Below are 25,356 nucleotides of genomic sequence, written 5' to 3' on the forward strand. Positions count from 1 at the left end.
GATGGGGTTTCACTATGTTGGCCAGGCTGGTCTCAAACTCCCAACCTCAAGTGATCCACCCGCCTTAGCCTCCCAAAGTGCTGGCAATACAGACACGAGCCACTGCACCCGGCCTGGAAAACAACTTTAACTGGCGAAAACATTCTCCTTTAAATTCGATATGGCAGTTTTTAATTAACTAAAACATTTCTAGGAAAATTTCAAAATAAAACCTCAGGAATACAGCAAAAATAATGTTTGAGATTGCTCCGGTCAAGCACAGCAAAACCATTAACTAAATGGCACACAATTGGTTATCATTTAACCAAGTTCTGACAAAAATCTAAAGTAAAATGACTAAATTTTTGTTGTTAAGAAAGAAAATAAACCATAGATATTCCAAAACAATTAACTGGTATCCTGGATAATGTCCCTCCCTATAAACCTGTGGCCCTTATCTGGTACATAGTCTTCCCATCCGATTTGATTTGTCAATGTAGTCAGTGAACATGCAAGATACATCACAAACAGCCTGACCTCACTGGAAGCCAGGTACTATAGATCACCAGAACCACCTCTTCCACCTCTCACTACTCCTCTCCTTTTCAAGAAAGGGAAAGAAGGAAATAAGGAAGAACCAAAAAAACACAACCTTTTTTTTAAATCAGAGAAAGAAAAGCCACAGTAATACATGATTTCTTATTTTGAGATACAAAAAGGCAAAAGGACAGTCAATAGCTGAAGGAATGTCAACTGTGGTAACCTGAAAGAACATTTTCCATGTGTTCTGCACTGGCTGCTTAACTAGGCCATCTTCATAAACAGTTTCATGGTTCATCCAACAGTCCTGACTCCAAGTCTATATAACTCTATTTCCAGAAGACTCAACTGACACATAATAGTGACTTAATTTATTCTAATACATAAAATGTATTACTTCTATTGTCAAAATTTTCTGAAACATGTCCTACGTTATATTATATTAACCTTGTTTCTATAGTTGTCTTAAGCCGTCCAGCGTTGCTTTTTATTTTTCATTTATTTATTCTGTTTCCTGACTAGACTGTAAGCTCCACAGTAGCAGTACCTACAACTGAGGGCACTATCAACAGCAGATTCTTGTTAATTTATCTGCTATTCTGGTAAAGCACTCAACTGTCGATCATCCATATTTACAGATAAATGCTTCCCTGAGCCACTGGTACAACGACCTTCCTTTCATTTGCCATGGAGAACCAATTTAGGACAAAAGATAATCAAGAGCCCTACTAAAAAATAACTGTATTTACCAGTGATTATCAGTATACAGTGCTGATGGTCAGGTAGAAAATTTAGCACTATACTTGTGTAAGAATTCTAAAAAAATGGGCTTGCAATATTCTGTCAGATTGGAATTGTAATTCTATTCAAAAAAACAATTTCTTAATGCACTGACTTTTCTGTGGAGTTCAGAAAGAATCTATGATGGGTGTTGGGTTTCCTAGAGAACAGAATGTTTCATTTTGCTCTAATTCATTCTATTACTGAATTAAACTTTGATGTATTGGTCTTGACAAGTGCTTCATGCTGATTGTATTGTGTATGATAGTATAATCACTCCCCATGCATTTCCCACTGGCTGGCTGATTAATGCAATAGATTACCTGCAGCATTGATGGCAAGGGGGAAACACTGCCCTTCTGTACTCTAAACTGTTTGTATTTCATTGTGCATTTGTGTGTCCATGCACACACAGGCACCCATGAACATTGTGCACATGGGTGGAGAAAGCTAGGTAAAGCAGAAAAAAATGAAGGACTCAGTAAAGATTAATGCCTTACGATCATTGTTTTCAGTACACCAAAAATAACTTCTTAATGTCTCCAATAAGTGCCTGCATTATACTTCAATTATTAATTCACTTTTTTATTCACAAATACTTACTGAGCATCAACTATAATATCAGGCACATTTTATTTTCACCTTTACAGGAAAAATAACTTCAAAAAATTACTTTCACTATTTGTGGGAAGGAGGGGAAAAAGGGGTAAGATTAAGAAGGGGACATTAATACAGGAATAAAAAGAGAATTAAAAAAGGATGGCTATGATATTAGTTTAAATGTACCAATAAAGAAAATAACTGACGATAAGACATACAGTTGAATGGTTAGTGGTTTCCAAACATACAAGCAAATCTTGCAAATTATGTGGTCAACAGATGACCCTAATGTTTAGCAAGGAACATCTTCCAGTGCATGATCAATCTGTTCTGGTGAACAGGTTGCTGGATATATTAATCTCATCTTCAAAGTGGTGGGGAGAAATAGACTTTGTGCTCTTGGCAGCACTTTGGAAGTACTGCTCTTAACAGGATTTTCTCTCCATTCCAAGCTCACATTTGACCCAAGTACCCTGTCTGGGATTCTCCCGTCCAACTCATTCAACCCTTGATCACACACAAAGGGAGACAGTGGCTTTCAATATAAGCCACTTGAAGGTCTCTCTCTGATTCCCACTTTATGAATGCTTCTCACTCGCTTATCCAGGTTTGCTGAAGCAAATTTTAAAATTTATTAATCCACCTGGTCATAGCTTAAAATCACTGAGATTTGGGGTTCTATTTCAAAGTTATCTTTGCAGCAGAAAGCACAGAGAACTGAGTGAGTTATCCACATTTCAGACAACTAATAACATTTCAGATAACCCTGGTTATTCTGTCACCAGATCAAAGTCTAAGAAAATAGCACCAAGACCAGTTACTAACTCCCTAAAGCAAGTTAATATCAGAAGGCTCTGGCATTTTACTATACAGAGTCCTTTTCTTATACTAATTTTGGAATTTTAAAATAAAACTCAAAAACAATGTTATATAATTTTCAGACAAGCTTACAAGCAGCCTCACAAAAATTCACTTGTTGCAAATCATTCACCGTCTTGCCTTCTTCTAAAATATATAGGAGAAAGCTATTTATATAAACTAAAAAGTCATCCTTTAGTGCAGCAGTCCCCAGCCTTTTTGGTACCAGGGACCATCTTTGTGGAAGACAATTATTCCATGTATAGGGGCAGGATGGGGGTGGGGCTGCCAGGGCGCAGTTTTGGAATGAAATTATTCCAACTCAGATCATTAGGCATTAGATTCTCATAAAAAGCACACAACCTAGATCCCTGGCATACGCAGTTCATAATAGGGTTTGTGCCTCTATGAGAATCTAATGCCACTGCTGATCTGACAAGAGGCGGCCAGTCGCTCAGGCGGGAATGGTCACTTGCCTACCCCTCACCTCCTGCTGTGCACCCTGGTTCCTAACAGGTCACGGACTGGTTACCAGTCCACAGTCTGGGGATTGGGGAACCCTTGCTTTAGTACATGTCTAACAAGAGTACCTATTAAAAACCTATTGAAGATAGTGATTATCAAGTATGCATTTATAATGCCAGAATCCTTTCCTCCAGAACAATCTTGATGAAAACCATAGAAGTAATATGGCAAAGTCACACTGCTCTGATTAAGAAGGATCTGCCTCGTGCCTTTGGCACTCTCTTCCCCCTCTCCCGAACCTAGGGACTCTGCAGGGCAGTGTCTGAACACCCTCTCTAAGGACAGTCATTTGTAACTTCCTTGGGTTCTCTCCTCCCCCTCATGAGCCTAATGAAGTTTAAATTAACTGTGAAAGCATTTATAAAGCACCTTGCTTGATATTGGCACATACACAGAGCTGCCTGAGGAGCTGCTTCAGCCTTCCCTTTGCTTCCACTTCTTTCCTTCCTGCTCCTGGCATCCCTGATTCTCTGTGAAGCCCCTGGGAATCCCAGATGGCTTAAAATGAAGCTTCTCAGACCTCGTTAATTTTTGTAAGCTGCCACTTCAGGGTAAGAAATGGTGAAAAGAAATTTTCCCCAGCCTGTCTTGCTTCATTGTCACTCTCCCTCTCCTTCTTCACCCTACCAAGATAGTACTCTCTAGATCCACAGCCTAGTAAGGAGACTTCCCTAGCCAGATTCCTTCCCATTGGTGGATGTTTCTTGAAGGCAAAGGCGGTCAGTACTGTCTCTTAGGAAACAGAAAAAGTAGGGAGAGAAGTTTTCTAAGAATTGTGAGGAAGAAGAGGACACCTACCTTATACCAATGCAGTGACATTCCTAGTTTCCACTAATCTGAGAAGAGTATCTACTACCAATGAACCTATGCTATTAAGTAGAAAGATGACATAAAAGAAAGTAACTGGAACCCATTCTTGATACAAATAAAGCTACTAACACACCACAAATTTAAGACAGTAACACTTGAGTATATTACAGTGAACAGTAAAGCATCTAAACTCCTCACCAAATCCCCACGCTCTATGTTTAGTATAAGGTTTCATTAAAAAAAAAAAAAACACGAGAAGGCAAATCTCAAATGTTATTACAAATTATCTAATTCTATACTGAAACAATTTAGACAACGGATACCGCTAAGAATTTCCAATTGGTTAGATAATAGGATCAAGTGACCTGTAAAGATCTCTTTTAATCCTGAGAATCTATTTTTTTAAATTTGTATTTCAAAGTTTTTCTCTTATTTCCACTCTTCCCTATGCAGGAACTGAATGGATAATTAAGCCCCAGCAGCCACAGTCAGGAGGGTAGTTGATAGTAGGACACAGGAAGTTTTTATCCTAGGTTTGACCACTGGAGAGAAACATACATTCTCTTTTGGTTAACTTCTGACCCAAGCTAGAGATTACTCTGTTTACTTAAAGAAGCAGAAAATAAACCCCTCTTTTCCACCCCCACAGTATCAGGGCAGAACTCCCAGGCCTATGACCCAAGAATACAGAATTTTGACTTTTAAGAGACAGAAAACAGTAGGACAGCACAGGGAAAGAAATCAGGCCCCAGTAATGAGGCCTAGAAGCAGATGAGCCTTCTGAGAACAGTGCTGAAGGGAAGAGTAAAGCCTCCTCAGCAATACAATTGACACAGCCTCTGTATTTAGAGGAATCTCTGAAGAATGCAGAGAGAAGCAGAAACTGAGACCAGAGTACATAACCTCATCCCAGAAGGACAGCTTATATCAAGGAGTGGTATGCAGAGCCTACAGACCAGATGAGATAATCTGGTGTCAGCAACTCTGTGGTCAATATCAGGGTCTAGTTCAGGCCAGGGCAAAGACAATGAGCTACAGGTCTTCACCAGCTCCTTAACAAAGGGGACCCACAAATGGAATACAAACTTCACTATATTCCATCCTTCAGCATGTAGTATTTGTATTTATAAGCTGAAGTTTATTATTTAATACAGTTCTCAATCGATGGCATGTATTTGGCTATTGCATCCATTTGCAAGTTTTCTCAAAGAACCTGAAGTTAGAGGGTCCTTGTAAACATGGAACATGGGTACTAATGGGTTACTAGACTAGGTAAGCTCAGCTGACTATGGCAATCAGAATTGTGGTACCATGGGTAGGCAGACCAGGCCAGGCAGCTCTTACAGGGTTTGTTCTCACCTAGGTGAGCTTTGCTTTGCCCCTGCTCTGCTCCAAGTAGAGAGACTACCTGGAAGAAAAGCATATTACAGTATTTAAAAATAAGTGGGCCGGGCATGGCAGCTCACACTTCTAATTGCAGCACTTTGGGAGGCTGAGGTCAGGAGTTTGAGACCAGCCTGGCTAACATAATGAAACCCTATTTCTATTAAAAATACAAAAAATTAGCCAGTCATGGTGAAACGTGCCTGTAGTCCCAGCTACCCGAGTTCACTGGAACTCAGGAGGCAGAGGTTGCAGTGAGCCGAGTTCATGCCACTGCACTCCAGCCTGGGTGACAAAGCAAGACTCTCTCTCTCAAAAAAAAAAAAAAAAAAAAGCTGAGGACATTGTCTAGTCTGGTGGTTATGTTTCTGAAGTCACTGTCACCTGGGATTAAATTCCTGCTTTGCTACTGTGACCTGGGGAAAGTTATCAAGCCTCCTTATGCCTCAGTATTCTTGGGTGTAAAACTAGGGCAAATAATTGTACCTATTTCACAGGATTGTTTCAGGGATTAAATAAAACAATGTATGCATTAAGTGCTTAGCATAGTTCCTAACAAATAAGTGTTGGCAACTATGTTATCATTAGCTGCTAGACCAAAATGGGAAATAAAACAAAGCAAATTTCTAGGTTTTATGATACCTATCTACCATCTCGCTCTTCTCCTCTTTTAAGTAATAATAAAGAACAGCAAGGTTGGACTGAAAATCTTAACATTTTTGATAATGAATCTGAAGGCTCTCTACTCTCCACTGAGCCCACTGCTGTCTTCGTTCACGTTAGTTTTCTTTTCCTGGAATATTCACACCACTTATTCCCTGAAACACAACTCCATAAACATCTTATAAAACCATATTAAATTTTGTTTCTACAAATCTCTGAACTAATTTGTAATGAAATTACTCTATCAAGGTTCTCCTTCATCCATTCATGACTATTCTTATTTATCATATCTCCTAATGTTTACCTCTCTCTAATCCCTTACTACCAGTACTATCACCTATCCCCAAACCAAAGATCTAATGTATCTATTCCTCTAGACATAGCAAGTGCTTCATACATACTGATAGACTACAATTAGACTTCTGGAAAGAAGGTTAACAATATAGCACTGATGGTGGTGTGTCGTGGGAAAGCTATACTCTCATGTCCAGGGAAGACAAACAGGTAGACCACAAGCAATCCCTGATATGTGGTTCATTAGAACTACATTCTACACTTCTAGCTATCTGGAAATTTCCAAGTGTGTACTGACATCTCTCTGCTGCAACAAAGTGCTGGGAACTGCTGTTTTCTTCATGGTACTAGCAAAGAGGTAACTACTTATATGTTTAACCACTTTGGTAAACTTTCTAGTTCTCAAAAAGAAGCACTTGCTCCTTAGCCATTCATTAACCACCATCAACTTTAAAATGTGACAAGATTGAGTTAGTTTTAATAATTCAGCAAAGAAGCTCAAACAGGGATGGGGGATTGGAGGGTCAGTTATTAAGCCTACTGCTTAAAAAAATGTAAGAGAGCATTCCCCGGAAATTTCTCCCCAGCTACCTATAAAGCGGAGTAAAGCGGAGCCTTTAGAATCTTATTTCTGGTACACAGCGACTGTCCTAAATTACTTAAGAGAATTATTTTGAATGTGTGACTTAAGCATATGTTTTTCTCCTTATTCAAGAATGTAGCTGGTTACAGAAAAATCACTACTTGAGTCTGGGATGGAAGACAGAATATCATTTGGGTCCATGGAGCAGGTTAATTTTTAGTATTTTGCAAAAAATACAGTCTCAGGGTAGGCTGTGTTCTCTATTGCTGAACATAGTTAGATTTACCCTAATTCCAAGTGTCCTGAGTCTGCATACCACTCAATCTAGCACCCGACCAAGGAACATTATAGCTGTTGTCTAATAACAAGTGGTCAAACTAATCATACAATGAATTTCAAACTAGGAAAAAAATCTAACTAAGGCTATTTCTGCTCACACAGAATTAGGTCCTTATATGAGAAGCCGTGCAAATAACTCTGAAAGATACCACCTTGTTCTTGTGAACTGAAATGAGCAAAGCTCATCACAGCAAGGCTCTTGCAATGGCAGCCCATCCTCTCCCCAAGAAACAGGATTCATATGCTAGAAAGCAAAGCCATGACTCAGCTCCGAAAGAAAGTTAAGTGTTTAAAACTTGGGGAAAACCACATTATGTAACACTTGAAAATAAAAATTTAAGAATTTTTCCCTGTGATAAAACTGTAATTAAGTGTTATTTAACTGTTTCCTCTAATGACATCCATTTTAATTAGGTTTTAATAGACTGGCAGCCACAACCTATAGTTTTATGAAGCAAAGTAAAATTGCAGTCTAGGAATACATTTAAGAAAAGAGACCCATCAACACAGATGAGAGGTTACAGCATATCCCCTCATCCCTAGACCCCCATAGTAATTAAGTGTGCTGAGCAGACAGCCATTAGAGTTAACAGTAGGAGTGCTCACCCCCAATCAGCACTGGGTTGTTCTTTGAAATCCAAAGGTTATTTCTGTGATCTGCTTTCCAGAAAATTTGCATATCACAGAATAAAGAATATAATTAAAGAGGTGTGTGTTCTATAGATTCTACTAAATATGTAGCCTCTATCAAACACACAACCTCTACCACTGCAAGGGGATTTCTGTTTTAACATTTTAATATATACCTTTTCTTACAGTTGATTATGATACATTACTCATCTTGAGAACATGGGCGTATGTTTGGGAAAATGAACATCATGCAGAGAAAGTAAAATTAATATTTGAAAAACTGACTTATGTACAAGATAAATGTACCTGCAAATAAGATGCAATAAACAGAATCTTAAGAGTATGCATCTGTACCTATTTCATATTACATTATGAAAATCAGGAAGTAAATCACAAAAGTTAAATCATACCAAATGAGAATCATAGACACTTATATTAGGAAAAAAAAAAAAAAAACAGAATAATCAGTCCCTTTGTTACCTGGAGCACGGGGCGGGGTGGGGGGAAGGGGGGAAGAGGAGAAATTGGGCCTGCTGCTACCACAAATAAGTCTTCATATATCCACTTGAAAGAAAGAGTTAAAATAAATGTTACTTTTACAATTAATTTTGCAACATCAACACTCAAACTTTCATAAATCACCTGTAAACAGGAAATTATAAATCTTAGGGAGGGGGACGTTGGTATGAAAAAGATCTTGTAATCTTCTGGCTGACAATCTGATGGCTCCAAATCCATCTGCCAAGAAGCAGAGTTACTTGGCTAGCATACTCTCACTTGTACACTTTCATCATTTAAGGCTTTCATGCCAGGAATCTTTTTTTTTTTTTTCCTGGTGTACTGGCCACTGCCAGAAATGGACCCAACAAATCCACCAGTGCTAAGGAGTTAAGCATCTGAGATTTAATTTAACAGTTTCAGCTTTATTAAGCTGTCACAGAGCAGCCCCACTTTGATAACAGTAGCTGCTCCAATTATGGCTTGGTTTAGGGTTGACAAGTATAATGATTCATTCGTGGCACATGAGAAGCAATAAAAGGTTGTTTTGCATTACAGCTTTAAAAATGTGGGCATTTTTTTCATTTAATTTGTCACTTAGCTTTTGCTAAGAGGACATTTAAATTGCAGTAAAAGGCAAATGGGGCTTTTAGTTTAAATGTAATCCCCATATTTAAATGATCTGTAATGGCGCAGTGTTGGAGTGGGAACACTATTGTCTCACAGTGGGTTCTGATGGTGACATGTGACATTTGTATTCAGGTCCTGTATTATCCATGTGGCTAAAGGGCTTCCAATTTCATTTCACAGCCAGAAGCCTGCAGAAAACACCAATTAACTTGCAGATCCCATTTGCCGACAAAACTCAGCCTCTTCTCAACGTCTGGCATCTGGCAGTGCTCAGCATTTAATTCCAAAGCAGAGCCTTGAAGCAACGTGAGCCCTGTGTAGGGGCACAAAGTCAAATTCCCCCATTTTATTAAGAAGGAAAAGCCTTTCCTTTTGTAGTCCAGAAGTAACTTTTAGTTAATTTTTTGGTGAATGAATATTAAGATGTGACACTTACTCTTAATTCTACGTGAGATTCTTCACAGAACTTAGACTCCATTAAAATGGCAAGTGACTTCTGCTTGCCATCAGAGTACACAGGAGAATTTCTAGAAGTCTAGTAATATCTGGGTGGTGGTTAGGGGCACACAGGGCAAGCAGTTGTGCTCTTTATGCTGAACTGAAATCAAAGAACTTGTATAAAGCCTGGTCATTAATTAGAAAGTAGTCCATAAGAGGGCATAACTACAATTAGCTGGTAGAAACTTCCACCTAATAAAAATTTATACTTCTGATTGAGGGTTAAGGTAGGTAATTTTCAAAATCCATGTGGAAAAGTGAAATCTGATCATGAATTAAATGTGAACACTGCAAATTTTATTTGACTGTACCACTTGTACCTTTTTTGGTAACCAAAAAACTTAGTCGATATTTTCTTCCTAGCCAGTCATTTGTAATTCTAAGTTTCTCTAAGTATCGAAGCTCTTTAAGTTGTATTTATTTAATACTAATTCAATAATTTTTTCTTAAATGATCCCTTCATTATAGTTTTCTTAAACCTAATCCTTTTTACTTTAAAAACCATCTAACCAATCTAGTCTGTACTACAGTTTCAAAATAGAAAAAGGTTTACTTGAAAAGTAAAACATTCAGCATTCTATGAAAATATTTATTTAAACCATGCACTACACTTGTGTTCTCCAACCACCACACTGTGCCCCCAAACATCATTCTAATACATTGAAACTATCTATTATAGTTACAGATTGTTTTACATTTTGATTAGGGGGAAAGGCCACTACCATTATTTCGGGAGACTCAAAGAAAGCACCAACATTAAGTTATTACAAGATACTTAAGAAAATTGCCAGGGAAAAAGTCAAGAAATACCCAACAGTTCACAAGTAGCAAACCTGTCCACAGCCAAGTTCTGAACAGATATCCTATTAATAGGAAAAAGGAAATACTGATGTCAAATTCTTTACCAACTTGCTGCATAACCCTAGATTACACAATGTCATCTTCTGGAAGTCTCCTAACCTCTCTGGCCTTGTTTCCGTATCTGTAAAACAGCTAATCTCAAATGACCCTTCCATCCAATTATATTCATTTGGCATCCTCACGAACAACAGCATCTTTTGGTTTAGACTAGACTTGGGATCAATCAGCATGATGTGGTCCCTCATTAGCCAAGGAAGATTTCTCTGAGACTAGGATCTTCTCATAAACATGTATAAAAAAATCTGATATATTTGTCAAAATTTCAGGTGTCGCTTATAGATTTCTTAATAAAAAGACAGGACAATAAACATAGCATTCATTATTTCCCTAGCAATGAACACTGGGTACCAAGACCTCATCCCAACAAAATTCCCAGTATTCTTTCAATGAACATGACTAGTGGATATCTCGTTTTTTTTTTCCAACATTTTCTGTATTTGTATCTTTAACCACCAGGAATTTAGGAAGCAATAAATATTAGAATTTGCTGTATTCTTCCATTCTGAGGATCAACAATTCATTTAAATCTATACCGGCCAAAAATAAAATGAATATCCAAACTACTTTTAATAATTCCATTGTGGGGAGAAGGGGGAAGAAAGACTCCAAATTTCAGCTGAATCAATTACAATATTAATCTAGAAATAAGTAACCAGCTCTATAATAAAAAGCTACTATTTTAAAATAATACAGCTTTATTTTTTCATTTTTCAAATACTTAAAGGCAGATTCCTGTATTTAACTTTCCTCAAGATCAGGCAATTCCCCCAAACCCCTGCCAAGGCTGTTTTATGTAAATGCCAGCCCAAGTCCTAATCTTCCTATGCTTCTAACCTATATATTGGAAAGAAGTTCCATGCAGGAGCAGCTCTCTCTTCAGCAATACTATAACCATGTTCTTGAAACATCTGACTATGGTATTTATCAATATACAAATCAATGGTAATTTGTCAGGAAACATACTTACCCAGCTCATCCCAGAGCTGCCTGTATTTGTCAGTCATCGCAGTGCCTTGTTGTCGCCAAAGTGACAGGCGAGGGTCAGCCATGAATTGCTCTGTTATCAAGGTCAACATGCGGGCCCCATTGGAGTCCCTCATCTTTAACATCTCCCGCACCTAGTGGGGAAAAACAGACCTTCAAAAAAATTGTTCAAAACAAAAACACAAGAAAACCCCACGGCAACACAAGACACAAACCACCACTTTTCTCTGCTTCTTTCGGGGAGGGGCGGCGGGGAGGTGTCAAGCCTTCACACCAGCCCTCTTAAGCAAACAAAATGTATAATCTAAAACCACTCCCCACCCTAAATAGCAATTTAATCAAAGAAATGACCATTAATTATTTTGAACTATGTTTTAGAATCCATATGAAGAAAAATATTCTCAATTCCAAAAATGTTCTGGTTGTGGCTTACACACACTGATTAAGGTAAGTGAGTAAACTGTGTTTCATATGTTCAGTAGAAACTTTTTTTTCCAGTTTTCCTTCAAAGTATCTTTCTTACCTAAACCAAATGCACGTTGTGATTCAAGATTACACTCCAACAAAGTAGGCATTCATACTTTGACAAACCACAAAAGTAAAATCTGGCACTGGTAACAGGTATCTGAACCTACCTAGTTTACCAAAACAGGTTTAAGCAAGGTGCTGGTGCTTTCTTGCATAAAATGAGATGCCATACTTTTGATAAGAAGCTGTTAACTTTGCTAGCCTAAAGAAACATCAAAACAAACATGACAAATAGTTTGGCACCTTCCTGGCTCTCCAACTGATTGTACTTACACCAGAGAAGCAGAGCCTAATGCAGAGTCCACTGAGAACTCAAGGAATCTTCTAAGTAGATCTGATAATGTACATAATAGTAACACTTGTCCTTTAGTTTTTTTTTTTTTTTTTTTTTAGGAACAGTTTTGTTGAGACATAATTCACATACCATACAATTTCCCAATTTAAACTGTACAATTCAATGGTTTTTAGTATATTCACAGTTGTGCAAGTCCTTCAATTTCTGAGATAAATTCGTAATTGCATCAAGGTTCTCTCTCACTTAGTTTTTTTTAATAATATAAAGAGCAGCAGGATACTTCTATTCACTCAAACAGGGTAGTTTTTGCAATGGCAAAAGAAAATGGACAGAGTTGCTAAGTTCAAGAACTCTCTTGCTCTATATGGGTGATCCATGAAGCAGAAGAACTACAGACCTAATAAGTTAACTTTACCTCTCAAGTTGGAACTTTTAAGCTCTGTCCACTACTCTTGTACTGTATTTCCCAAATAAAAGAAAAAAGAAACATAAGGGTAAGCGTCTCTGCAGGAAGCCCTAAATGAATCCATTCACTCCAAAAATGTGTACTGCTATGTATTCAGTACGTAAGAATCTCAGCTGTAATTTCCCTGTAAGAAATTACTGGAGCAAAGCCACCAGCAGTAGAAAAGGTGGAGTGGTTGAAATAGAGTCCTTCTCTTTTCCTTGCTTTTCACAAGGGAAAAGCAAGGAAAGGAGAAAGGCATGGAAAGGAGAATACAGATCTTCAATAAAGCAGCCCAAATCTAGTGCAATAGATCCTGCCTGAGGTCTGCACCTTCAAGCAATGGAAATTCCTCACTTGCTTTAGAATTTGAGCTTTATAAAGAACTCAAAAGTGCGTTTACCCTAAATCACAAAGGTTGTGTTTCCAGCAGGGTTACTTCAGTATTCCTATAAATGAGTTTATTCCCAATATCAAAGTACTAAAAACTCATTAACAGGTGAAGACAGAGGAAGGAGTTGCCATTTATTGGATGTGATGTTAAAGAGTTTTACATTTATACTTACTATTTAATTTTCACAACCACCATGTAAAATAAGCCAGATTATAATCCTCATTTTAAATGATAAAACCAAGCCTCAGAGAAGTAAAGTGACTTGACCAATGGATAAGGGGAACAGCTTGGATCAGAACCCATATCTGTCTTAACTCTGAGTCATGCTAATTCCAAAATTAGAGGTTGCTATTACTTCATATGGCATACATAATGTGTATATAACATATAGGGATAAAAAGAACTACTGCAGACCATTCCAATTTCAAACTGTTTCTAACATAAGAATATGTGAAATACTTCCTGTGTGTCTAAATATACTAAACTTTTTACATTACTAGTAGTGTGGATTTGATTTAATGTTTATTTTTTCTGGTATATTTCTAACCTGTTATGCAGCAACAGCCATGAAAATAAATGCTTTACTCTTAAGTATATAAAACAGAACTCTATTTAACTAGCACTCATGTACATCTATAAACTACTGGTAATTTTCAGACTGTTGACAGGGAGGCACGACATGAGTATGAAGTGCCTGTGAATCACCAAAGAATGATTAAATCAAGTATAAAGTAGTATTAGAGTTAAATGTATTTTATTGTAATCTAATTCTGGGGAAACTGGCAATCTACATATGGTATACAAGACAAATCTTTATGAACGTGGTATTGATTAAGCAGAATACACTATTCCTGGCCTTACCCAATAACAGGGTTTACTCTAATTCTTTTGAACTAAAAAAAAAAAAAAAAAAAAAAAAAAAAAAATCTTTTAATTATAAAAAGTATTAGAGGAGATATTAAAAAAAAAAGCATAAATGAACAGTTATCTGTTCCCTTAAAACCAACTTAAATATATTAACCATAATGATGGCTATACCCCCAATGAAAATATACTGATTTAGTATTATTAAAAAAGCATTTTATCCAGTATTTAGAAATATGTGTATGGTACTGAAACTTCTGTATAAAGCAAAACACACAGCTTCCACTCACAAGGAACTTCTGAGCAAGATAATTTAAATTCTTGAGCCATCAATTTTTAATGATGAACATGAACTGTAGACAGCATCATTTAATGCTATTATCACAACTTTAGGAGATATGTCATTATTAACTAACTTTCTAGATGATAAAATTAACAAATAACATGCCAAGGTTCATACACTTAGGAAGATCTAGAACTTGGATGGATTTAAACTGAGATCTATATGACTCTAAAACCCAAGCTTTTGAAATTAACTTTCAGATACTGACATTATTAAACTAAATAATTAAAGCACATTTTAGGGATTATAAAGCTATGTTCTCTCGAAAAAATTAACTAGAAAGGGATAAACTTGAAAAAACAGAATTCTGAATAACATTGTTATTTTGCTTTTATTTCTGTAATAGGTTTTTCAAAATTATATAAATTATCACTGTTTGATTAACTGAAAGAGACTAAAATGTCCCAAATCTTGTCTAAGAACACCTAAGAAAAAAAAAACAAACTTGCATTACAATATAAAGTTTCTGTTGGTCAATTAATTTAGATCCTGTTCTTTAATTTTTAAAAGAGGCTTTATCCTATTGTAGACATGATCATATTTAGATAGTCCCTATATATGTATATATTTAGAATATTTCTTTAGAAATAGACAATCATACCTTTGCAAAGAGCAAATTAAGTTGCTTCCCTGATCCGTGGTACCCGCCCTGGGAAAGGAATAGTTTAACCTGTTCTTGAACCTGCTCTTCATCTAAGTGCCAGCAGTTTTCATCATCTATACTAGCACCTGCTGTTGGATCGGGAGCACCTAGAAATAGAAAGAAAAAAAATAACACACAGGCTAGATAAAAAACTCTGTGCTAAAAGGATTCTGAAATAAACTTGAAAATAATTAACTCTTTTTGCCTACTTTTTAATTCAATCTCAATTTCAATTATACATACAAATTTATGACAAAGTAAATACAAGAATCACTCTTATTTCCAGGACTTCCTGTTTTGTGCTAAGCCAAATGCAGATTAGTTTAGAATTGAGATAATTCTATTTTTCAGGTTCAGAGACTGTATTTTTGGAAATGAGTTTATAGGTTCTCTAAAAAAATTAAGCTCACGAAAATGTTTCACTGTAAATATGTGATGTTTATAAAGCTCTACATAAGCCATGCTGGGAAAATGTTTCTCAAAGACTTTAGAAAAATATGAAACAAGCAAACTTAGCAGAATATTTCTCTCTTTACTATGTTAATTCAGTAAGTTTTCACCATTATATGCTGTTGAATAAAATACATGCTGACATAAGTCTTTAGCTGCAGAAACCCGAAGATTACAAAGGGAAATCAAGCCACGTGGGAACAGGCAGTGCAGCTGTTGTATTAAACCAGGTTGTAGTATCACCTTGCCAAACTGCATAAATATTTTATTGCTGAAGTACACACAAAAGATTACAGGTATGTAATAAGCCCTGTGAGTGTAGACTAACTTAGAAATTAAAAAACTACCCAGATATTTAGGCAGGTAAAGATTGTTTCATTATTCACTGATAAAAGAAAATGGTATTTTAAGCTCTAAAATACCTAAGTAATACAAAAACACTTAGATCTAAAACCCATTGATCCCCAGTGTTTCATCTGCTTATCAACCCTTAAAAAAATATATTTGTAGGTGTGGTTTTGTATTACTTTTCTTGTCTTCTAATGACCTAAAGCAGACTCAATTAGCCAAAGAAATAATCACTAACATCTGTTTAGAACCAGGGTCTACTAGTCCCTAGTGCAGGAAGGCAGTGGGTCTCTCAACCTGCCTGAAAAAGTACATGTTTACTCATTCATTCAACCAGTCAGCATATTTACTGAGTGCCGGACTTAGTGCCAGCCTCTCTGTTAGACTTGGCAATAGAATAGTGTACAAAATAGACAGAATTCCTGTCTTCACTGAATCTACAATGTAGTTCAGAGGCTTTCAAATTTCACTGAACAAGACCCACAATAAGAAATATATTTTACATCATGCCTAATAATATGCTGATGTGTCTGTGTGTTTATATAATTAGTTAGCAAAAGTTTGATGAAAGAAAGTGTCCTTAGTGTAAGCAGAGGCTCAATATATTCTACTCTATTTCATTTTTTAAAGAGGGCTTGTCACAATTTTTAAAATCGATTTTATAACCTATAATGGGTGGCCACCCACTATCAGAAAAACACTCTTCTAAGTATTTGAAATAAGTATCAATCTAGTTATGATATATACAAATGTATAATAAATGGTAATAACTGCTCAGAGGAAGAGGACAGGGTGATAGAAGACTCTATCATCAGAGAGTTCTAACTGGGTCTTGAATTGTTAGGGTAAGCATACCTTGCTGAAATGGTATTGAGCTGAGATCTGCCTTAGGTTAAAAGCTAATTAAAAATGAAAAAAGGTCAGAAAAGGAGAGAAGGGTCTCCATGTGAGAAGAACTTGAGCATAGGCATTCGGCAGGAAAAAACATGGTGCATGGAAGAAATAAAAGGCAGTCTATGCCACTCAAGAATAGAGGATGAGAGGAAGAATAATACAGGATAATCCTGGAGAAAAGAAACAGGGTCAAAGTGAGTGCCTTGGCTGGTGAAAAGCTTAGTTTTTTTCCCTGAGAGTAATGAATGGGAATTCATGACAAGTTATCCAAAGTGGAAGAAATACTCTAAATAATAAAAGATGTTTTGTCCTGAAATGCATCAATTTCAACATTCCTACCATGAAATATTACGCAGCCATAAACATGAATGTGGAGATTCTCTATGCATTACAATGGAAAGATATCCAGGGCATTCTGTTGATTGAAAAACAATCAAGAAGAATAAAATTATACACAGTATACCACTTTTCAGGCAATTAATGATGTTTTATACTAGATAGACTAACCAAGAAAAGGAGAGAGAAGATCCAAATAAATAAAATCAGAAATGAAAAAGGAAAAAGGAGACAATACAATTGATATCACAGAAATACAGAAGATGATCAAAGCCCTATTATAAACAATTATATGCCCCCAAACTAAAAAGTCTAGAAAAAATAAATTCTTAGAAATATACAACCTCCTAAGACTGAACTAGGAAGAAACAGAAAAGCCTGAGCAGACCAGTAACGAGTAGCAAGATTAAATTAGTAATAAAAGATCTCCCAGCAAAGAAAACTCCAGGATCAGATGGATTTACAGCCTAATTCTACCAAATGTAAGAAGAACTAATACCAAGTATCCTGAAACTATTCCAAAAAATCAGAGGACAAAATCCTCCTGAACTCATTATACAAGGCCAATGTCAGTATGGTACCAAAACTAGACAAAGACACAATACAAAAAGAAAACTAGAGATCAATATCCCTAATGAACGCAGACATAAAACTCTTTAAAAAATACTAGCAAACCCAATCAAACAGCATGTCAGAAAGATATTACATCATGATCAAATGGTTACAACAGGGATGTAAGGATTGTTCAACATGCAAATCGAGAAATGTGATAAATCACATCAACAGAATAAAGGACAAAAATCATACGATTATCTCAATAGACCCAGAAAAAGCATTTGATAAAATTCAGCTTCTGGTTCATGATAAAAGCTCTCAGCAAACGAGATATAAAAGAAACATACCTCAAAATAATAAAGGCCATATATGACATACCCACATTGTAAGAACTGGAACAAGACAAGAATGCCCATTTTCACCACTTGTATTCAACATAATGCTGGAAGTCCTATTCAGAGCAATCAGTCAAGAAAAATAAATAAAAGACATCCATATTGGAAAACAGGAAATCAAATTATCCCTGTTGACTGATGATACAATCTTCCATCTAGAAAAACCTGAAGACTCCACCAAAAAGTCATTCAATTTGATAGATTAATTCAGTAAAGTTGAAGGACACAAAATCAACATACAAAAGTAATGTTTCTATACACTAATTAACAATCTACCTGAGAACCAAATTAAAAAGCAATCCTACCTACTTACTACCAAAAAAAAATAAAAATAAAATACTTAAAAATATGTTTAACCAAGGAGGTAAAATATTTCTAAGAAAAAAACTATAAAACATTGATGAATAAAATTAAAGATGACACAAACAAATGAAAAAACACCTGATACTTATGGATCAGAAGAATTAATATAGTTAAGATGATCCTATTGCCCAAAGCAATCTGCAGATTCAAAGCAATCCTTATCTAAATATTGACGTTTTTCACAGAATTAGAACAAACAATCCTAAAATTCCTATGGAACCAAAAAAAAAAAAAAGAGCCCAAATATGCAAAGCAATGCAAATAAATATAAGCAAAAAAACTGGAAGCATATTACCTGGCTGCAAATTATACTACAAGCCTTCCACAAAATTCACAAAAATATACACTAGGAAAAGGATACCCTTTTCAATAAACAGTGCTGGAAAAACTGTACAGGTACATGCAGAAGACCAAAACTGGACTCCTGTGTCTCATCATAAAATATAAGACCTGTAACTATAAATACACTAGAAGAAAACCTAGGGAAAATTCTCCTGGATACTGGTCGAGGCAAAACAATTATGACAAAAACAAAAGCAGAGAAAACGAATTTAATTAAACTAAAAAGCTTCTGTACAGAAAAAGAAATAACAGAGTAAAGAGACAACCTGCAGAATGGAAGAAAATATTTGCAAACTATTCACCTGACAGAAAACATGTATCCAGAATTTACAAGGAAATCAAACAACTCAACAAAAAACCCCCACAATAATCCCACTAAAAGGCATGCAAAGGACACAAGACATTTTTCAAAAGAAGACATACAAATGGCCAACAGGCAAATAAAAAAATGCTCAACATCACTAACCATCAGAGAAATGCAAGTCAAAAACCACAATGATATATCATTTTTTACCAGTCATAATTGCTATTATTAAAAAGACAAAAAATTAGAGATGCTGGTGAAGATATAGAGAAAAGAGAACTCATATACAGTTAGTGGGAATGTAAATTAGTAGAATATTAGGAAAACAGTATGGAGATTTCTCAAATAACTAAAAACAGAACTACCATTCCATTCAGCGATCCCACTAATAGGTATCTACCCAGAGGAAAAGAAAACATTGTACCAAAGACACCTGCACTCCTATGTATATCACAGCATTTTTCATGATAGCAAAGATATGGAAACAACCTGAGTGTCTATCAATGAATGATGTGGTACAGATACATAATGAAATACTAATTGGCCATAAAAAAAAGAATAAAATCACATTCATTGCAGCAACACAGATGGAACAAGAGGTCATTATATTAAAGTGAAAGAAATCAGACACAGAAAGACAAATACCACATATTCTCACTTATAAGTGGCAGCTAGATAACATGTACACAAGGGCATAGAGTGTGGACTGATAGACAATGAAGACTTCGAAGAGTTAGGGGGTGGGTGAAGAGAAATTACTTAATGGGTACAATGTACATTACTCAGGTGATGAATACCCTAAAAGCTCGGACTACACACTACCATGAAATCCATGCATGTAACAAAATTTCTCTTGTACCCCAAAATTTATACAAACAAAAATGAGAAACAAAATACATATAAATAAATAAGGTTTATAAAGGGCTTACACGTTAATATATCCTTATGTATGCATATAATATCTTGGAAGGACGTTTTAAAGACTACAGGTAACCTAGTAACATGGGGGAAGGAGACATCTTTTAAAATTTTGGAACTATGTGAATATATTTATGTATCTAAAAAATCACTTTATCTGAAATATGGAGGATGAACTGAGGCACAAAAATATGTAACAGTGAGAATGCTATTCTGATAGTGTACACATAGGATGATGAAAGTTGCCTGAAGAACAGGAATGAGAGCAGACACAGAGGAGCAGATATGGAGAAGCTGACCGGATTTCATAAATGCAACAAGAACCTGGTGAATAAGTAGATATGTGAAATATGGGAGATGAAGAGATGGAGAAAGACGTTTGTTTCTGGATTAAACAACCATATAGAATACTGGAAAACTCACTGACACAAAGACCACCAGAGAAGGACAAGGTTTGGAAGTCAGGAGGGGCAGTGTTTTGGTCATCAGCTCAGTTTTAAATCTGGTGAATCTGACATACCCTTGAGACAGTGAAGAAGAGAGAAGAGGATTTCAAAGAGGAAGCTGGAATATACTATGGGGGGCAGTACTGGTTAAGAGCATCGAGGAACAAATCCTAAGAAAGGCCAACATTTAAAGGCTGCATAAGTAAATGAGCAAGGATGACAAAGGAAATGAGTGTCCTCTTAGGAAGAGTTGGGAGAGACCAGCTCTTCGAGAAGAAAGAGAAAGTCATTCCAGGTAGAGACTAGACAAGTACATAGAGGTGAACACATGAGAGCAAGAATTTTATCTGTCTTGCTCACCACTGCTTCATAACACCCAGCCACTATCAGAGTATCAAGCACTGGAAGGAAGGGGAAAAAGAGGGAGGGAGAAAGGCATATATACATTCCCTCCACCAAAGAAAAAAATTATTACTTAAAAAGTAAAAAAAACACTATAAAGCATCCTTACAAACATTATCTCATGTTCTCCTCACAATGTCCCCTGGAGGCAAGTATGGATCATGATCCTCATTCTACAGGAGAAATGGATTTCAAGTGGCTATGACTCGTACACAGCCAAACTGCTAAATTCACTCTCCAAATTCTTTTTCCTGCCGACGAACAAATTACAGAATCTTAGAGCTAATGTTGAGCCCCGAGGTCATCAAGGCAGAGGCTGTCCAACCTAAAGCAAATAAGTATTTAAGGAAGGGTACTGGTATGTTTGTAGGCATTTGTTAGCATGACTCTCTTTCACAGAAAGCTTTAAAGACACACGATGTGAAGTTAACTACTAGGTCTACAACTGTACCCCACAGAAATTCAGAGACCCTAATCCATCCCATCTTTTTTTTTCTACGGACACACGGACACACACACACACACACACACACACACCCCTGTACAAAATACCTATTAGATCCTTTTCAAAAATGCATCAAAACAGACTTTCCAAACAACTATAGATTCTTGACTTTTATTTTTAAATTCTTGCCAACATCCTCCTTGGAAATTTGACACATCCCTCCTTATCCTCTTCATGGGGAAAATTCCAGTTAGCTATGGATCATCCATTTTCCACTGTTCCTTCTGATAAACTGAGCTAAATAAATCCAATTTCTAGCCTCACAGTGGTTACTTCTCCCAATTTTTATCGTTTTTTTAAGTTATTCTTTATTGGGTACCAAGGGCCAAAAACCACAAGGAAACTTGCCCCAGAACTACTTGGATGGGGTCTGACTGCTGTGGCACTGTTCAAGGACCTTCAGCTACTTGGGTCATAGTCATGTAAGACTTGGGGGTTTGGTTTGCCATAGAAATACCCAAACATTTTAAGTAGGCCTGAATTTGGTCCAGTCTTTTGTGGCCTGCTTGAACTGGCAAAGGGGTCATCATTCAGGTACCCTCCAAAAACTTCAGAATATATTCCCCTTAATTTTCTTCATGCTAATAGTGAAAAGTAATAGAAGAACACAGAAGTCACTCGTGAATTACACAATGTATATTTTTTTCTTAAAATTGAACAGGTTTTAAAAATGCTATTATGTATTTTTAAAAATATAATGGATTTTAAAATTGCTTTAATGGACAATTTAATTTACATACACACAGATTTTGGTTCAAGTGGAGAAAAATCTAATAGCAAATACATAAATACATGAATTACATTTTCTCAAGTTTTTAAAAAAATTTGAATACTTCTTCCCTCCAAACTCATGTCTAAATTTAAACCCCAATGCAGTAGTAATGAGAGGTGGGGCCTTTTAAGAGGTAAATGGATCATGAGGGCATAGCGATTCTTGGATTAATGTACTAATGACTTAATAGGTTATCACGGGAGAGAACTAGTGTCTTTATAAGAGGAGGAAGAGACACCTATGCTAGCATGTTAGCATGCTCAGCTCCCTTACCAGGTAACGTCCTGGTAACCAGCAAGAAGGCTCCTACAAGATGCAGCCTCTCAACCTTGGACTTCTCAATCTCAAGAACTCTAAGAAATAAATTCCTTTTCTTTATAAATTACTCAACTTCTGGTATTCTGCTATAAGCAACCAAAAAATAAATTAGTAAGTTTGGAGTTTTTATTTAATTTATTTTTTTTGGTAAGCTAGTATTAGAATTAACTTACTTCTTGAGAGTACTGGACAAGAAGGGAATGCACTGGAGAAAAAAAGGTGGGGGGGTGGGCCAAAATCTACACATTAATTGAGAGGATGGATTAGAATTCAGAAGATTTCAGTTCTTGGCACTGTTTGGAAAAACTATGCATTTTCCAGCTAATAAGCTCTTCAGGCCTCCATTTCCTTAACTCTCAAATTCTATAATGTAAGAATAAAAAAATTAACTGAGCAATAAAAATTAGAACTCTGCTCATGTGACATAAAAATCTTCCTAATTTACTCGTAAGACTGCAAGCAAAGACAACTAGTAGATAAATAAAATATAAATTTATATACAACTCAACATTTTAAGAAGACGACATGTACACTATACATTATACATCAAGAAATTAAATCTCTACAACAATAATTCCCCCAAAAGTGTAAATTCAGGTATTTAACTTTAATGCTAAGTTTTAACTATGTATTCATTTATTGTTAAGTTCTGGGGTACATGTGCAGAATGTGCAGGTTTGTTACGTAAGGTATACACGTGCCATGATGGTTTGCTGCACCCATCAACCTGTCATCCACATTAGGTATTTCTCCTGACACTATCCCTCCCCCAGTCCCCCACCCCTCGACAGGCCCCGGTGTGTGATGTTCCCCTCCCTATGTCGATGTGTTCTCATTGTTCAACTGCCACTTATGAGTGAGAACATGTGGTGTTTGGTTTTCTGTTCCTGTGGTTTTAACTATTTAAATCTTAAAATGTCTTGATTACATGCATTACAGTGCTGCCTAAGCCTTATATAAAATGTAAGATTTGCAAAATTTATGTCTACTTGTTAATGGCTGTCTATAATCAAAGACAAACCTCTCAGCATTTGGCTTTGAGAAGGGAATGCAAAAAAGAAACATAACTCATATATTTATACACTTGCTATTAGATATTCCCCCCGTTGGGCAGGAACCAGAATCTGTACGTATGTAAATTAAATGGTCCATTAAAATGTTTTAAAGCCTATCATGTTTTTTACTTTTATTTATATTTACAGTAATAAATGCTTTGGTGGGCATTTTATTACTGAGGCTTAATTCTTCAGGCCTTGAGGGAAAGTCACATTTTTTCCCAATCATCTGTTGGGGGGGAAAAAAAGGCAGAATACTTTGGTCTCTCATTCCCAAAGATGGATGTGTGTGTTTGATTTACCCGCCTACTTAGGTAATGTAATGTCACAGGCAGAAAGCAAAGGAGAATTCATGGACATGAAGGACCACTATCTAAGTCTTTGGTATCCCCTACCGCTTGATTTGGTTCTGATTTAGCTGTGATTTATCCAAACATCAAACTCCCTTGCCCCAGTAGTTCTCAAAAGTAAAAGTTCTCAAAATGCCAGAGGCAGATTGTGAAAAATAGATGCTAAGATACCACTTAAGACCCAATGAATCAGAATCTTCGCTGGGGTTAATACTGGTAGGAGTGGTAGAATTCTTTTTGGAGAGAATGTTAAGCAGGGTGGCACATTCTGAATTTTGATAATTAAAAGTATTCATGATCCTGAGGCATCAGACAAATACCTTTCCAGTCTATCTAATACAGCATATGTAAGCCATACCAAATGTGGTATCCGTCTCACGACACAGACACAGTCACTTCTAAGCATTAGACACCACCAAATCATTGTGCAGATTTTAAACTGAGCTATGCATGTTTATAACTAGCTTATGCTATGTATGGTGCATGGAGCTATTTACAGCTTTGGGTTCTAATTGAAGACTTAATGCTGACTTTAATCTTACTTTGCTGGAAAACAAATTCAAAACAAGAAAGAGTGAAGGTCTGTAGTTTACAAAGTTAACATCTTCATCTTAACTGTGACCTAATTGCCACAGTAACACCATTGTTGAAATAATGCTTTTAGATTTATATTTATGTAGCAGTGTCCCTTTTTGTTAAAATTAATTTGTTAAATTCAGCCTATTCAGGCAGAATGTGGGCAGCAGATGTCTATACTGCAGAGGTGATTAATTCAGTCTCTTTTGGGGACTTAGAGAAGAAGGCCATCTCCTAGGGTTTTAGTGTTTGCTGCTAAAGCTAGGAAACATGAAGTAGGTGGCTTACAAAGGCCTTGGTCCACCTATCTTACAAGCAGAAGGCAAAATCATCACATCAACCATTGGCACTGAGTGGGAAAATGCAAGACAAGAAACTTCAGTAACCCAGACTCAAAAAAATGTCTTTCTTTACAGCAGAGAGAACTAGAAGACCTCTGAAAAATGATGTATACTCAATAAACACACTCTTTAGAAAAGATTAAACTTTTATCCTGAATTAAAGACTCATTTCAAAAGGGTAACTAACTAATGCCTTTATTTCAATTTACAATTTTGCTGTAGTTGAAACAGCCAGATCCTTGGTCACCTTCCATCCTCTACGGTCACTCCACGTAATTCTACTGCTGTAATATAGTGTGGTGCCCTCTCCAAAAGCTGTCGGAGGACAAGCCATTTTCCTCATTGTGGAGGCGATGACAGAGGAAGGCCTGATATGTACCAGGTTCTGCTCCCTCCAACAAACCACCTTCCTTTTAGCCAAAGGCCAAGGAAGTAAATAAGCAGTATGCCATCAGCACATATCTCAGGGAACTCTAGACCTGTCAGAGTTTATGGCCCCTCCTCTATTATTTTCCTCTCTTCTGACTTTATTATTCATCTCTTATTATCATTTACTTCAGGAGTTCAATGGTATACGTATTCATATACAGAAATAATCATGTATTTTATATGAAAAAAACACAACAAAGTATTTGTATATTCTTCAATGCTCATTAAAA

General features: G+C 36.3%; 1 protein-coding gene across 1 annotated transcript in view; it reads right to left on the reverse strand.

Annotated features, from left to right (window-relative positions):
• Positions 1-25,356, reverse strand: part of ZSWIM6 (zinc finger SWIM-type containing 6) — a 212,942-nt gene that overhangs the window by 39,030 nt on the left and 148,556 nt on the right. Inside the window, exons 3-4 of the mRNA XM_035291529.3 lie at positions 14,986-15,134; positions 11,499-11,649 (exon numbers count right to left, since the gene is read on the reverse strand). Coding sequence (XP_035147420.2) covers positions 11,499-11,649; positions 14,986-15,134 — 300 coding nt within the window. The remainder of the gene's footprint in view (positions 1-11,498; positions 11,650-14,985; positions 15,135-25,356) is intronic.

Source organism: Callithrix jacchus, chromosome 2, assembly GCF_049354715.1.
Source record: "Callithrix jacchus isolate 240 chromosome 2, calJac240_pri, whole genome shotgun sequence".
NCBI classification, from domain to species: Eukaryota; Metazoa; Chordata; class Mammalia; order Primates; family Cebidae; genus Callithrix; species Callithrix jacchus.